The following is a 16,878-nucleotide window of genomic DNA, read 5'->3' on the forward strand; positions in this document are numbered from 1 at the left end:
TTGTGTCTAAACAAAGTCTAAAATTGTGATTTACTATGTTGTGCACAAAGTAACACACCAAAACCTTCGGTCATTGTATAGACCATTTATTTATACAAAATAAACCAATATTACAAAGAATCTTTACAACTAGTTACATACAGGAATAATAAGGATCTCGATTGGAAGTAACGGAGATGAAATAGGAGATAAAGTCTGGTTTATTACCAGCAGAGATTGCTGCCTCTTTTTTAAAACTACTTTGTAGGCTCCAAATTAAACACAACTGTGCTGCTTTCAAAATTGTATTTGTGCATTTTAAATTTAACAAGATCTTTTGTCCGAGGTGGCAACCTCTGCAGTGAAGGGACCAGACTCAAGAGGAAGAGCTCATCCACGGAGTGCGGAGGTGGTGCTGGAGATACAGGGCGGGTCCGAGGTGCTTCTAGGAGGCTGCCGCCTCACCGCCAATGGCTGTCTTCTCTGAGCTCTTCATCTTGTTGCCGCTGTATCAAAAGATAACATTTTGTACAATAAGAAGGCAGAAAATTATTAAACTCATTCACAAACCATCAACGTTGTGTGAGGAGTGCTTACTGTAAATATAATATGCATGTAAACATGATCATTATTACCTGTGGGTACAGCTGCAGATGTTGATGGGCCAGCAGGGGAAGCAGAAGCAGCAGCAGGTTCTGTCATGATGACTATATTATATATTAAAACAACATTATACACATGGCACATTACACCAGTCTAAGAGAAATTAATTTTCATTTACAACTAATTTTGATTCCAAATTTAGTTTTTTTTAACTTTTACCTCCTCCAAAAAATACAAAAAGATTAAATATGAACAAAAGAAACAAGATTCATGAGACCATGGTTTGATCAACCCCAAAAAATATCAATTTTAACCATCAAACACAGATAAATCAGAGCCAGCAGTGTCAGAGTACAGGCTGTGTACTTCTAAGCAAATGTTTAAATAGGCACTTACTAAGCAAATGTTTAAATAGGCACTTACTAATCAATAAAATATCTTTACTAATAATCGGCAGATTTGAATATATATATATATATATATATATATATATATATATATATATATATATATATTCTAGCCTGAACTAATCTTAAAACTAAGAAAACTAAGAAACGATAATATTGAGAACGGCTTCCGTGTATTGAGTTGTTAGGACATTGCTTAAACATATAGCTCCAATTGAGTAAACTTTCCGACCCTCTCACTCACTTTCTTCCAATCAAGATCCTTTTAATTCCTGTTTCTGTAAAAATAAGATGATGTCTCACGATGATTGTCCTCCTTTGTTGTTTTGTATTTCTGTCTCCACTCGCTTCCTGTAATCACGTCACTACTAAAGAAAGCTCCTGATTGGTTAACGCGGTGCGAATGTCTGCCAAAGTTCACATTTTTCAAACGCGATTTCCTTGAATCATGCGTCAACGCTCGAAATGGTCAATTTGTGCGTCAACGCTCAAAATGCTCAATTTGCGCTGCGCCATTTGCACCGCCTCATTCACGCATACCGTGCCGCAGGATGCCTATTCACGTCTTTGCATTGATTTAAAGGTCCCATTCTTTCTATGTTTTTGAAGCTTTGATTGTGTTTAAGTGGGCAATATAACATCTGTTCATGTTTCACGTGTAAAAAACACTGTCTTTTTCACACAATTTACTTATCTGTATAGCACTGTTTTCACTGTCCTAAAAACAGACTGATGTCTCAGTGTTTCCCACAGGATTTTGAGAGACTGTGGTGGTGATGACGTCACCCGCTAATTAGCATATATTTGTCGTCATCATGTCGTGTTTGCATTTGATCTAGTGTTGGCACCTGAAATATGTTTCACTTCTACTCTTTGATCTGTATCTGTATTTGATCTATATTATATATCAAATTATATTTTAAGCTGAATTAAGCTGTTTTAAAAAGTGAAATAAAAATGTAAATGGGAATCGTGAAAATTCTATTTGTGGGGGCCAGTGTTGATTCTGTGGTGGGCCACCACAAATAAATCAATGTATGGGAAACACTGTGTCTTCCTTGTCGTATGAAGTCCCTCCTGCAGAAATACGTATCGAGTTTTGATTGTGTAGCTTGTTTAGTGTGTTGTGATTCGATAGCAGCTTAGCTTGCCCTTAGCTTAGCTGATGACTGACGTATTCCTGTGGGCGGAGTTTAGACAAAAAACAGATTTACTGACGTCATTAAAGCAGGAAATAGAGGCCTGTAGTCCAAACTGGCCATTCGCTGTAGGCTGTGAAAGAGGAATTTTATGAAAGAAAATATATCACCTGGCAGTAAACTTTGAGCTTTATCATTTTACAGGTGTTATTTATGCTATTATAGCAACATTACTCACTATGGTATAAAAATGGGATCAGGAAGAACGTGACCTTTAACATGTAAATCACCCGCGCTTGACACTTCTTCCATGTCTGGTGTGAACGCACCATAAGACCATTATCTGTCTGTAATGTTTTTTGTGTTCATTTAGAATTTTTCCCGCTCTCTTTACCTCTCATGTCCCACCTTTTCCTGTTTAAATCTGTGTTCAACTTCATGCGGGGCTGTGTAGACCCATCTGTAGATTAACTGAGTGCATGGAGACAAAACGATTGACAGGTCGTGAAAATGAACGTTATAAACCCATTTGGATATTGCGTTTTTTTTGTCACGGTTGCCCCGTGCCACCCCTGCAAAATGCCGCCCTAGGCAGCTGCCCATGTCTCCCATGCCTTAACCTGCCATGCCACACTGGTAAACTCGAAATCTACTCTTCTACTTGCGCTTTCTTAAAAACTGTTTGCAGTTAGTAGCACATACGGCTTTACCCTCACCACAGTGCAACAGTGAAAACAGGATCCTCTCAAACAGAGTTGCGCTGTGTTTCAAACGTTGTTTGCATCATACACTGGTATTGGGGTATATAAAAAATTTATATTATAATAAAATGAGCGGTATTTGGTGTGAACTGGTTTACCGCCCAGCACTAGTGTCCACACTTCATTAATTTTTCATTTATCTATTTTATTTTATTTATCTTTGGGCTATGGTTAGACATCTATAAAATTTTCACTGACAGCCCAAATTTTGTCTTGTTTTAACAATGTAAAACCCCCGCTTGCAATATTACAACATCAGTTTCAAATCTAATAATACCTGTACATGTTTTTTTTTCATTAAAACCATATTTACACAACTTAAAAAGTCCTAATGTTTGACCCTGAAATGATTTTGAATGGTAGACTTTGTAAATAGGTTTGCTTTGCTGGCCGTAAACTTACAAAACCTTTCAACTATAAAAGAGAAATTAAAAACTTTGTCTGTACATATGATGATAATGTGGACATGACGCCAACAAAACCAAGCCATACATGAACACAGACCTTGCCCCATTAGGTATTACTGTCTGAAAAAGGATTTTATCAGTCTCAATACTGATATTTCTGTTACTGGCATCACTAATGATGCCATCTCCTTTCATATTCCACTGGAGTACATCAGAAGGTTTGCGGCAGAAGACATGACCACGGCTCTGAGAGATAACACCAATGAGTACAGTTTCCAAAAGAGAGAAGTTTTCATAAACAACAAAATGGGATTACTATCATTGAACATGTCTTTAAACACAGCTAAACACAGAAAATACCAGTTTTCTTTCAGTTTATCTGGTTTTGTAAATACAAACTGAGCATATTTTTATAATAAATGATTTTTCATAAAAATATGGTTTTGTCTGGTTATTACGTATTGTGTGATTATGTTTATGGACAAATAGGATACTATTATTGGGGTAGATAAGCAGTACACCCTGCAGAGTAACTCTTAGATGTTATTAACATTTGTTCAGACAGTGAGTGAAATCACAGCAATTCTGCTACACCAAAGGCCCAATTCTGTAATATTACAACATTTCCATAAAAACTTATCAAAATGTAAAAAATTTAAAAACCCAATGATTTTTGCATTAGATGACTCCTACAACAACATATAAAAGGTTAAATATTTTTTTCAAAGTTTTTTTTCTATATTTGGGTCTTACAGGGTTAACCTAGATGTCTTGGCTGTGTTTGGATGGCTATTAGATTTCTTTCAACTTCTTTTCAACCCAAAATTTCTTGCTGGGTAACCTTGTGTATTTTTAATTTTTTTAAAGTGATCATTTTTTGCCTTACATTTTTGTCTGGCTTTTTAATTTAACTGCAGAACCCAACTAACATTCTAAAGCAAACCAAAATGCCCTGCCTTTATGTGATGCTTTTCCTATTGTGTATCTAAATGGGAGGCATTTTCTTTCTACAAAGACCAGATTTTATTTTTTAATTTTTTTATAATAATATTTGGTGATTAGTTTGAAATGTTCAAGCGGAGTTTAAACAGTCAGCAGGAATATAGTACCTGTCCTCAAGTTTTAGCACAAAGTCTTCTTTAATGTGAACATCTTGTGGATATTTTTCTAAACTCTTAATTGTTTATTAAGAACAGGGCCATTTGGTCTTTTAGTTTCCCATAGTGCATAAAAACTCATCAAAAAGTATTACTTTTGCTAATAAAGTTGGGGTTAGATCAGAATTAAATTTTCCATGTTTATGTTATAAATTTTTTGCCAATGACATGAATGGCAACAAATCAAAAAGTTTGTTTGCGTTTTTGCATACAAAGTTCTCAAAATGTTCCCCGCCTGCAGAGATTTAGGAAAATTATTGAAATCGCTCTATTATGCATGCCACACTGGTGGTTGGCAAGGTTGCACAATGTCTGAACACACGTAATGCACATGAGCATTACAGTGCAGTATACACAAAGACTATAATGGTATCAGTTACAAAAATTTAAAACCTCTTGCTAATGTTTGCCCCCAAAACAATGACCAAACACATAAATACATTTTTACATTTTAGTTAAAAACAGTCCCCAAGACTTTTCAAAAGTTCATTTTCATCAGGCAGAAATCCCCCATTCAGAACAATATAAGCATGAACCCCAGGCTTATCTAGTGAGCAATATACTAATTTGAAGTCTGGATTCTTCAAAGCATGCAGACTTCTAAGGTGAGGACTTGGACTTCAGAGTCTTTAAAGGTTGAACAGAAATAATAAGGTCTAGCCTACAGTTAAATTCAGATTTTGTCATCAGTTGTTCCTGCCCACTGCTCCTGTCACCCAGTGACGGTAGGGACACTGCACACTGATTTTAAAGACAGAGTCAGAAATTTTAAACCTGTAAAGCAATATTTGTTATGTCCTTCATGGCCCTGGAAAAGAGGAATGCATTTTGGGGAGCATTCGAAACAGGACAGCATTCGTCGCACTTCTAACACATTCGGTCTTGGAATGCCACCTTTGGAGGATGCAGCCATTATATCGGAACCCAGCTATACATGGTAGAGACTATGATGGAGACTATCTTAGACTCACTATCAACCAACTGGCAAACACCTACAAAACCTGAGCATTGTGACAACTCTGGCGAATTTTAGACAGTCAAGCACTGCTCACATTGTTTCTGATTTTTTTTTCAGATTTTGGGTTCTGCTTCTTCAAACAAGGCAGCAGACTTTCTCAAAACACCACCCCTAGCTGTTTTGCTTGAGTCCCAACATTAAATTACAGTATGTCTGTTTTTTTGGACAATTTGTTGGTATTTGCACCAAATTGAACACTGGTTGTTTCTGTACATATCGCAACTTGGTGCTGGTATTTTGAAAGATTAAACTGACTGCCTTGCAATTCCATCAAGCAACTTTTGACAGCATGAACCCAATGCAGGCGCTCTAATGTTTTAAACATCAGTGTGGTATTGATAGGCTATGAGTTATGGTCCTTCTGGGGGTTCTCATGATGTTGACTTGCTTGCAAATGCAGGAGATTAGAAGCTACTCGAGTACATTGCCCAAATCTGTCTATTGCCTCAATGTAGTTTTAAAGAGATATTAGCATTTGATGGCCATACATGGCTTTCCAAAATGTTCTTTCTTCTTGGTTCTTTTTTATGGAACAGATGAGCACAGATGGAATTAAAGGATGTTTTTGTGTATAGACCGTTTCAGCAGTAACAACATAAACAAGCGGCTGTCGCGGTCCGCACGTAACTTCCGATAAACTCCGCTAAGAATAAATAACAACAAAGTTCTTTAAACCTAGTTTATTTATATAACAAGCAAAAAAACAACACATAGATTACCTAGAACACCAAAACATTTGTTATTTTCGACGAGGCATTTGTTCAAGAGACCAGTTTAGCAACTAGTCAGACCATTAAAAAAACGAAACCGGAAGTAAGGTTCGGATGCAGACGTGTATCACGTGCGTCCGATGAAACCGTCTATAGGAAAAGTAAAAAACCTAAGAATTAAAAGTTTATGATATTGCCAATCATACACTTTGCTACTAAATGTGTATGTCATGCTTACTGTATTTCTTTTTGTACCCACACAAATGCTGCCATCTACAGCTAAAATTACAGGTAGCAAAACCGCACAGGTCAGATGGTCACACTGTGTGGAGTTTGCATGTTCTCCAAGTGTCAGGTTTACTCCAGGTACTCGGTTTTGGTACTCCAAAAACATGCAGGTTAGGTTTATGGAGATGTCAAATTGTCCATAGTATTTACAAAACAAATAGTTGGTAATGCAGTGATGCTCAACAGAGGTGTGGTGTTAGTTAACCACAAAGAAGTGCTTGTCCTTACTTATTTTCAAATGATGTTGATGTGTCTTTCTCCATTGTAATTGCTCACACCATCCTGGTGTCTTGAGGTAACACATTCAATACTGTCTAGGGAGGGCATACTGTTTAAATTCAGCAAAGTTTTAAAATAGATAAACAAAACACTTCTTCTGCAGCAGCTTGCTCATGGTTACCAAATCCTAATACCTTGTTTTTCGTCTGTCAAAAAATAGCACTAAGAGTTCCCACTATAATCTATAATTAAACCTCACTATAATAGAGGCATCAGACTGCTGCCATGATTATCGTTAAAGGTGCACTGTGTAAATTTTAGAAGGATCTCTTGACAGAAATGCAATGTAATATGCAAAACTATATTATCAGTGGTATATAAAGACCTCACATAATAAACTGTATTGTTTTTGTTACCTTTATTTACATACACCGTGGGTCTTTTACATGGAAGTTGCCATCATGTTTCTACAGTAGCCCTAAACGGACAAACTGTTCTAAAAAGTACATTATAAAACGGGCAGTTCTGGTTCTTCATTCTGATTGGTTATAACTCGTTCTAAGCCGTGATAAAATACTCCGTTAAACCCACGGTTCAAACCGCATAACATAAGTATTACTGCACCACTGTTGCTGCGTACTGATTTATGAAAATAAACAGTCTTTAATAATATTTTTTATTTGTCTACAATTGCACAATTAATGGCGATATCCAGATAAACGTCAATAGATTCATCTCGTCAATAAAGCGAAAACGTTCCCTGAAAACCTCAAATTCATATTTTTGCTATCCACTGGGTGGCGATCTTACACAACTTAAACATTGACACATTCAATAACTCAACACTTAAAACACCGTGTTTTGATAGTGTTTTGAACACAAGTTTTGCTCGGGGCTCTGAATCTGATCTCTTACAAAAAAAATTCACAAAAATTAAATTATCTCTGATAAGAGAACAAATGAAGGTAGGATAAATTAGATTGTTTTTGATTTTTATAAATCAATATTACAGTGTTTAATCTTATTTTCATTGTCTTTGCTGCGTCTGTGTTGCTTGAGAACTGCACTTTGTAGCCACACTTGATTCTGAGGAACTACTTTGTTTGTCGAAAAAGCAATATTTGTACTAATATAATTACAACTTATTTGTGTTTCATTTTATAAAATCCGCTATGCATATGAAGTAACAGTTTTATAAACGCAATAAGCCCTGCGAAGCAGTGGTGTTACAGTGCATTTTATAACTCCGCTTCGCGGCGTGCCTAACAACTACCCTTAGCTGTTATAAAATGCACTGGTAACCCACTGCTTCGCGGGGCTTATTGCTTATTTTGTCCCTACGTTGTCTCAGACAATGACATGTTTGTCCTGTGGCAGCTATTGTAGCTTCTCAATGGGTTTCGAAATTGAGGTAATTTGCAATTCGCAATCTCATCGTTAGATGCTGAAAAAAACTCACACATGACCTTTAAGTCACCTGTCATTTAAAAAATGACTTGTGTATTTTGTTTACACACAGAGTGAAACACTAAATTTAGGGATTCACTCCGCATTGAGATGTGGTTGTCAATCACAAGGCTTTGCAGCCTGGACGTGCCTAGAATGTCGTTTAATTGACATCCTGTCTAAAGAACATTACTCTCATTTTATAGTTTTCCTTGACCTTTATCATAGTCATTTTTTAATTTCTGCTTTGTTCTTGTACTTGGATGATTTAACTCTCTGACTGAGCAAGTCAGTGAAATGCCAGCACAGTTTCTCTCTTTCTTTCTCTTCGCTCACTCTCTTTGTGTTGACAATGTGCCAGGGGGGAGGCAATACAGTTAACATTATATCATTATCCCTCAAGCTACCCCATGGTGACCTCACCAAGAGATGCTCATACTTACAGTACATTTTTCTCTGCCTGTCTCTCATTCCTTTGTCTCCTTCTCTCTGTTCATTTGGTACTTAAAGCACTATAGACAGAGATCTGCAGTTTATAGCATGGCCTTCAGTTTAAGCAATTACAGTATGTTTATTTAAACATCACATATGTTTTGAATGCGTCCATGCTCTTTGCTCATTTACGCTTGTCTATTTTTCAGGACCGTGCCATCCAAATCCCTGTCACAATGGAGGCACCTGTGAAATCAGTGAAACATACAGGGGGGACACATTTATTGGATATGTCTGCAAGTGCCCACCAGGCTTCAATGGAATCCACTGCCAACACAGTAAGTTCACACTGTGATTTTATATTGCTCCGGTCCTTGCAGTTAAACCGGGTGACCCAAATGTCTGACAGGTGAAAGCTATAGTTTCAGGTATAAACCAAACGAGTGGAAAAATGTTTGCATGTGTATTTAACGAATGTGCACGTAATGTAAATAATGCAAATGTAACATTGTAAAACAACCAACAATCACAAGCAGTCAAGTAATGATGTTAATCAGGTGTAATAATTAGCAATCAGAGGCGGACACTACTTGAGTATTTTAAGTAAATTTTCCAAGCATCTGTGCTTTATCAGAGTGTTTGTCTTGGAAAAAAAATGTATTTCACTGATTCTTGAGAGTCGGGACAAAACATGTCCCATTTAGAAAAGTCTAATTTATAGCAAAATTTAAGAAATTCATCATGATTGACATAATTACAAAGTTAAATCTATAGGATTTGTATATACCAATTAGATTTTTAGAATAAACTTTTTTATTTTTGGGGGGATTTTTTTTTAAATGTGTGGTCTGTGGTTAGAAGGTCCATGTTATTGCACTTGTCCTCAGCAAGAGGTCACAATATTAATCATCCCAAAAAACTTTAAAAAAGCTCTACAATTGTGAAAACATATATATCCAATAAAAAATAAGGGGTATAAATATAAAAAACAATGCATGAAGTGAACATCGAACAATATTTTCCATAAAAATCTACCTATTAAAGTTGTGTCCTCAGTTTCTGTCAACTCCGTCAGATTTTTTTATAAAGCTATTTAAATCAGGAAATTCAGGTCAGCTATATCCCTGAGGACCCATTTTCATCTCCCTGCCTGTGGTGAATGCAGCACTACCACACATTCTCTGTTATGTTTACATTTGTTATGTATTTTAGACAAACAATGTGAATATTCCTATGGTCACAGCTGTACCATGTCAACACCATCTTTCTGTTAAGATACTTTTTTTAAACCATAGTGGAATGAATTTAAGCATTTTAGTGAGGTTATTGGGACAGCTAGCAACTGAGGAAAAAGTACCTAGCTGCAGTGTACAATACATGTTTTGGAGGGAAAATACATGCCCTTATGTCAACTCCGTCAGACGTCAACTCCGTCAGGTTCTATGTCTGACAGAGTTGACCTGTAAGCTGATGGAGTTGACAAATCCACCAATAACCTCTTAATGTGCGATTATAATATTATTTGTGAATATAGTGAAGGATTAAACGGTTATTTCACGGTTTTATTTACACATAAATGCACATATAGCATGCATTACATTATTTAACTATACGCATCTGACTTGTAAAGAATAGGCAGGCAGTGGTCTGCTTGTCATTGTGTAACATGTAGCTTTATATATATATACATATATATATATATATATATATATACACACTCACCGGCCACTTTATTATGTACACCTTACTAGTACTGGGTTGGATCCCCTTTTGCTTTCAGAACTGCCTTAATACTATGTGGCACAGATTCAACAAGGTACTGGAAACATTTCTCAGAGATTTTGGTCCATATTGCCATGATAACATTACGCAGTTGTTGCAGATTTGTCAGCTGCACATCCAGGGCACAAAGCTCCCGTTCCACCACATCCCAAAAAAGCTCTATTGGGTTGAGATCTGGTGACTGTGGGGGCCATTTGAGTACAGTGAACTCTTTGTCATGTTCAAGAAACCAGTCTTAGATGATTTGCACTTTATGACATGGCATGTTATCCTGCTGGAAGTAGCCATCAGAGGATGGGTACACTGTGGTCATAAAGGGATGAACATGGTCAGAAACAATACACGATGCTCAATTGGTACTAATGGGCCCAAAGTGTGGCAAGAAAATATCTCCACACCATTACAACACCACCACCACCAGCCTGAACCGTTGATACAAGGCAGGATGGATCCATGCTTTCATGTTGTTGATGCCAAATTCTGACTCTACCATCTGAATGTTGCAGCAGAAATCAAGACTCATCAGACCAGGCAACGTTTTCCCAATCTTCTATTGTCCAATTTTGGTGAGCTTGTGTGAGTTTTAGCCTTAGTTTCCTGTTCTTTGCTGTCAGGAGTGGCACCCGGTGTGGTCTTCTGCTGCTGCAGCCCATCCACCTCAAGGTTCGACGTGTTGTGTGTTCAGAGATGCTCTTCTGCATAACTCGGTTGTAACGAGTGGTTATTTGAGTAACTGTTTCCTTTCTATCAGCTCGAACCAGGCTGGACATTCTTTTCTGACCTTTGGCACCAACAACGCATTTGCGCCCACAAAACTGCCACTCACTGGATATTTTCTCTTTTTTGGACCATTCTCTGTAAACCCTTGAAATGGATGTGTGTGAAATTCCCAGTAGATCAGCAGTTTCTGAAATACTCAGACCAGCCCGTTTGGCACCAACAACCATGCCACATTTAAAGTCACTTAAATTACCTTTCTTCCCCATTCTGACGATCGGTTTGAACTGCAGCAGATCGTCTTGACCATGTCTACATGCCTAAATGCATTGAGTTGCTGCCATGTGATTGGCTGATTAGAAATTTGCATTAACGCGCAGTTGGACAGGTGTACCTAATAAAGTGACCGTTGTGTGTATATATGTATATATATATATATATGATGCAGGGCAATCATACATCCAACACACCCAAACACACACATGTGAAATGAAAACAGAGGCGGAGGAGGGCCCCTGGTTTCCCTTATTGTTCTTTTTTTGATAGTAGGAAACGGTGTATATGCAATATCTTTATTATAGTTTGCTTTACAGTAAGTTCAATGCTCTAATAACAATGAGTAGTTTTAGTAGTAGTGTTTGAAGAGCACATCTGTTCAATACTCAGCAATGCACACATATTTTTTGTCAACACCGTCAGATTTTCTGTCAACACCGTCAGATTTTCCAACAGCGTTGGATGTATTTTTTGTTAATCTTTTGGGGAAAAAATATTCTTTCTTCAGTTTATGTTGTTTTTGTAATAAAGGAACATCTGATCTACCATCTCTTATGTTTTATTTATTTAAGGAAATTGTTTTTACAATATTAAAGTTAAAATCAATGTTTGCAAATGCTAATATTTAGAAATCTGAGTTTTCAGAATAGTGTGGAATCACAACCTAAATTTATATATTGTATTTTTTTACATATCAGAGTAACTAAACACTGTAACAATATACTTGAGAACTTTAGATTCTGGTTGGATTGAAAGAATTTTAATTTTATACTTTTTAGTGTGTCTGATGGAGTTGACACAAATCCAGTTCTGAAGGGAAACATGTTTATTTTTTTAAAATGTGTTTTTATTTAGAACCTGTTCCTTTACATGGTTAAATAGCTAAGACCTTTCTCTGCAGAAACATATAACTTTAATTGATATGGTGTGTATTTTAAAAAACAGTTTTTTAAAACCTGTTTTGTCCCGACTCTCAAGAATCAGTGATTTACTTTACCAAAACAATGTTCACTACATTCTAAAGCATAGAATCATACTGTGTATTCATTTTATATTGCATATTAAAATTGATTTAATACTTATTTATATAAAAATTGTGTAGTTTTACGTTTCATGAGTAAAAGTACAAAAGTACTTTTTACTTATGTAAAAAAATACGAAATGTTTAATGTACTTAAATATAAACCAAAAACTTGAAATTCTGAAATGTAGAGGAGTAAAAAATATGATAATATGCTTTGGAATGTATGTTTTTCAAAGAAAAACACTGATAAAATATGAATACTTAAAAATGTAGAAAGTAAAATACTTAAAATGTAGAAAGTAAAACAAAATTTAAGAGATAGATTCCTTTAAAATGTGGAAAACATGGATATGATACAGTTTTACACATTTTCAGCAGTAGTGCCATATTAAAATAACATAATTTTGCACAATTTGTGTCTGTATTTATAGTGAAGTATTGCTACACTTCAACAAAATGTTTAGATGTGATTACAGAGACAGATGTTTTAGCATGATGTATTTTCATTTGTTTTTATTTTCATCCTTGCGGGAAACATATGGTCAGATGTAGTCTTTTGCCACTCCAACGGATCAACATTTGCTCCTGCACATTAAATGTGTGTTAGATTATGTGTGGATACAAGCAAGAATATATACCGACGATGAAAGGGGATTTGAATATAAGCTCCTTAACTCTTGGAGTAACTACAAAGTGTTGTTGGTATGTTAAAGCTGGTTCTGGTTAAAACAAGAGTTTGGGTACCTTGTGTTGGTATTTACAATATGCCCTAAACAGATCCAATTAAAGCTAATAAAAAACATGGCTACAGAGGCGTGTGTGTTAAATGGCAGTTCTGCATACGTAGCTTACCTGATTTGGCTTCACAGCCAGATTTGGCAAACAAAGTTAGACAGCATTCAGGCCATTGGTCAAGGTTCTTTTGCAATCAATAATTGTAATTAATTTACTGCTCCATCAGATTTATAAGTGTAAATGTGTAAAAGCTCATATTGCAACTGTCACACTAAAACAATGAGAAGGTCAAAAGAAGTGCAAACTGCATGCTGTTAACAGCATTGCCACCCAAAGGAATAATAGCTTTCCACTGCTGTCTGCTCAGTAATAGCTGAATAAATGGCATACATTTATGCATTATTTTGAAACATTTTTGTTGTCCATTTGCTTTTTGAGGTCTTTTCCCTCATCCATCTAAATTGAATTTTACGAAAGCATGTTTCATGGAGATGCTGTAGAAATATTAATTAGGTTTAGAATAAAATGAAGTAAGATATGTTTTCTGCATAGTCACTCAACGTGTTTATTAACAGAAACTGGCCTACATATTTAAGTAAATATATTGATGGAGAATAGTAGTAAAAGTACAGCTTTTTGTATTACTAGGCAACCACCAAATCAGCTGTCTTGTCAATCAAATATTGAAGCGTGAGCGCTCTTTTGCTCTTAACTGTCACATTAGCAGAAACTTTAAAAAGAGGACGCTTACTCTGACCTTGTTTGCGGGTGAGCGATGAACAAACACGCAGGAGACAGTGAGTAAGTGCAGTGCGGTTCTTCCAAGCAACTGTAAACTTTTGAAAACCACAACGAAAGGCCCGCCTCTCCTCATTCGATTGGACAAAGGAAAGTCGTGAATGACGTCCTTCAAAAGCGTGTGCTGTTTCCTATAATGTTTCAAACATCAGAAAAGTTCATCTTTGTTTTTTCACATGATGTTCGCTTGACAAAGCCAACTTCAAAACCAGTATATCTTGACAAAGCCAACTTTAAAAGATTCTTTGACATCATCCTTTTGTCATTACCTTCAATTTATGTCTATGGTTCTGTCAGTGCATTTGTTAAATCTAAAAAAAAAATAAAGCTCTGTAATGGGTTCTACTCACTGAAATTGATTGGTACAGTATCTAAAGACATTAGGTAACCAAAATCCAGTGTCTGGGTAATTCCTGCAATTAAATGATAAAAGGAGCAGGATAATAGCACCCCGAGAATGACAGCTTAGCTGTCTTTGTTGCAGCCGGGTGCAGGCTTTGTAATTGCTGACAAGCTTAATAGGACTGATAAAATTGAGTTAGTGGGATTTTATCAGCAATAATAAACCCTGTGCTGAATGCTGGTCTTTTGTTACAAATAAAAATGACTTTGGAATCAGTGCGGAAATGGAAAAGCACTGCCAGGGATGCATGAAACATAAAAGGAAATCTATATTACGCAGGTTAATTGGCAAAGAGACAAACCACAGAATGGCTGCAAAATACAATGCATTTTGGCACTGTGTTTTGTTGTAGTTGTTTTCTTGCATTGTTCTCAATATATCGGCGAATTAATTGCATTTGGTATGAGTTTTACAATTTCCTTGTAAAGAAACAATTCAGAGTTCCAGGTATTCCTTTATTTGTTTCGGGATTTAGCCTGGTTTATTCTCATACTATAAAAGTGCAACTTGGAATTGACAGCTGTGAGTTCTTGTTGCTTCCTATCAACAAATACTGTTATTGTATCTGTAAGCCAAAAGCTGTAAACTTCTATCTGAATTAAAATGTGCCACCTATTCAAATAATCTTCTCTGTAATTGTGGAACTCGGATATTTAAGTAACTATTACTTTGCAATAATAAAATGTATACCTCCACAAAATCTTATAACAAATTCAAACTTGATATGAGATAAGTAATAGATCAATACCTCACGCAACAGGTCACGATGACTCACAGTACCTAGATAAGCGGGTATGTGTGTTATCAGTTTTAGCAGTTGTCATTGATGATAACAGACCTGTTATGTTATGACTGACCAATCAGCATCAAGTATTCTACATAGCTGTATCCCCTAATTAACACTATGGAACTGGCATGAGAATCATATTTTAATTTCTATATCCACGAACACCCAGCAAAGGTACTTAAATTCTGCTCAAAGTTCATACATGATGTAAAAACATGTGCTTTTGCATAACGTAAACGTTTAACAAATTGATAGATGTTAAATCTGCATTCACTTTTAATTAGTGGGCATAAGTATAGCAACTGTACTGCATGCTGTTATCTAAAATTATATAATTAAACTGATTCGAAGGAACATTTAAATATTGTGCTATTCACTGCACTCTTTTGCACCATGTTTTGTTAAATCTACTTTTAACTAATACATTTCATTTTTTTCTCGAGTGTCACAGGTCTTTGCGGCCTAATTCCGAATGCTTTGTTAAATCCTTGGCTCAGTTTTCTTTTCCTCAAGTTGCTTAATAAACTGTGGGTATCACAAACATTTTCACAACTGTGGGCATTATCTTTAGCACAGCTTCTGCTGTGGCATCTGCTGTATAATACAATATTTGGATGTTAGATGGCTATTATATGTGACCCTAGACAACAAAACCAGAAATTGAGATTTGAATAAGCTGAATAAATAAGCTTTCAAATAAGCCATTTATGTATGGTTTGTTAGGATAGTAAAATATTTGGCCGAGATCTGGAATCTGAGGGTGCAAAAAATCTAAATATTAAGAAAATCACCTTTAAAGTTGTGAAAGTCATTAGCAACTGCATTCACTTACAAAAACAAAGTAAACACACACACACACACACACACACACACACACACACACACACACACACACACACACACACACACACACTTAAACCAGGACTCAATCCACCTTGCTGTAAAACAACGGTACAATCAACTGCAATGGTTAGACACCATTATATTTGTATATATACTTTATTTTAGACTAGTACTCAAACCAGGACTCAAACCATCTTGCTATGAAATAACAGTACAATCAACTGCAATGGTTAGACACCATTCTGGCTGTACAATTAATCGATTTTGATTTTCAATTTTAATTCAGTCAATTACAAAAACAAGACAATTGAGGTAAAACAATTATTGTGCAATTAAAATATTAATTGCGTGCTGCTGGACTGGCCCTAGACATCATGCAGCTCAGGTCCTGTGAATTTGTTAAAGTCTCCCTGTAGCCGGTAATTTTATCCCTTAAAACTCATCTTTGACCATCATAATAGCATATGTAAAAATGTTACCTGTAAAAATTTTTGCACTTGTATAGTCTTTTTATTTTGGAATTTTAAGAGCAATAAACATATATTGCGGTGTTAAGGAATGTTTTGTCATGTTTTTTTTTCTTATTCAGATATGTAAATCAACATGTATAAATTGCTATTAGTTAATTAATGGGGAGATCATCGAGAATCGAATCGGACTGATAAAATGAATCGTTAGATTATTCGATGTATCAAAAAATAATCGCTAGATTAATAGTTTAAAAAATAATCGTTTATCCCAGCCCTACCTGTGACAGTACAGTAACTTATTTAAAGTGACACTATGTCACTTTAACTTTAAGACTCCCCCCACATTGTAAAAAGCTCAATTAATTGACTCGCTCCAACCCAACCATACAACTTACAAAGTGTGGTTGTAGCCGCTAGGAGGCTAATCAGGTTGCAGCAGCAGTAGAATTTGTCCAGTTAAGAGTTGTTCTAAAACTA

The 16,878-nt window shown here is 35.9% G+C and overlaps 1 protein-coding gene across 3 annotated transcripts in view; it reads left to right on the forward strand.

Annotated features, from left to right (window-relative positions):
• edil3a (EGF-like repeats and discoidin I-like domains 3a) overlaps positions 1-16,878 on the forward strand; it is a 244,382-nt gene that overhangs the window by 75,299 nt on the left and 152,205 nt on the right. For all 3 annotated transcript variants that reach the window (XM_055200158.2, XM_055200157.2, XM_055200159.2), the window contains one exon: positions 8,776-8,904. In XM_055200158.2, coding sequence (XP_055056133.2) covers positions 8,776-8,904 — 129 coding nt within the window. The remainder of the gene's footprint in view (positions 1-8,775; positions 8,905-16,878) is intronic.

This window comes from Misgurnus anguillicaudatus, chromosome 22 (assembly GCF_027580225.2).
Source record: "Misgurnus anguillicaudatus chromosome 22, ASM2758022v2, whole genome shotgun sequence".
Classification (NCBI taxonomy): Eukaryota; Metazoa; Chordata; class Actinopteri; order Cypriniformes; family Cobitidae; genus Misgurnus; species Misgurnus anguillicaudatus.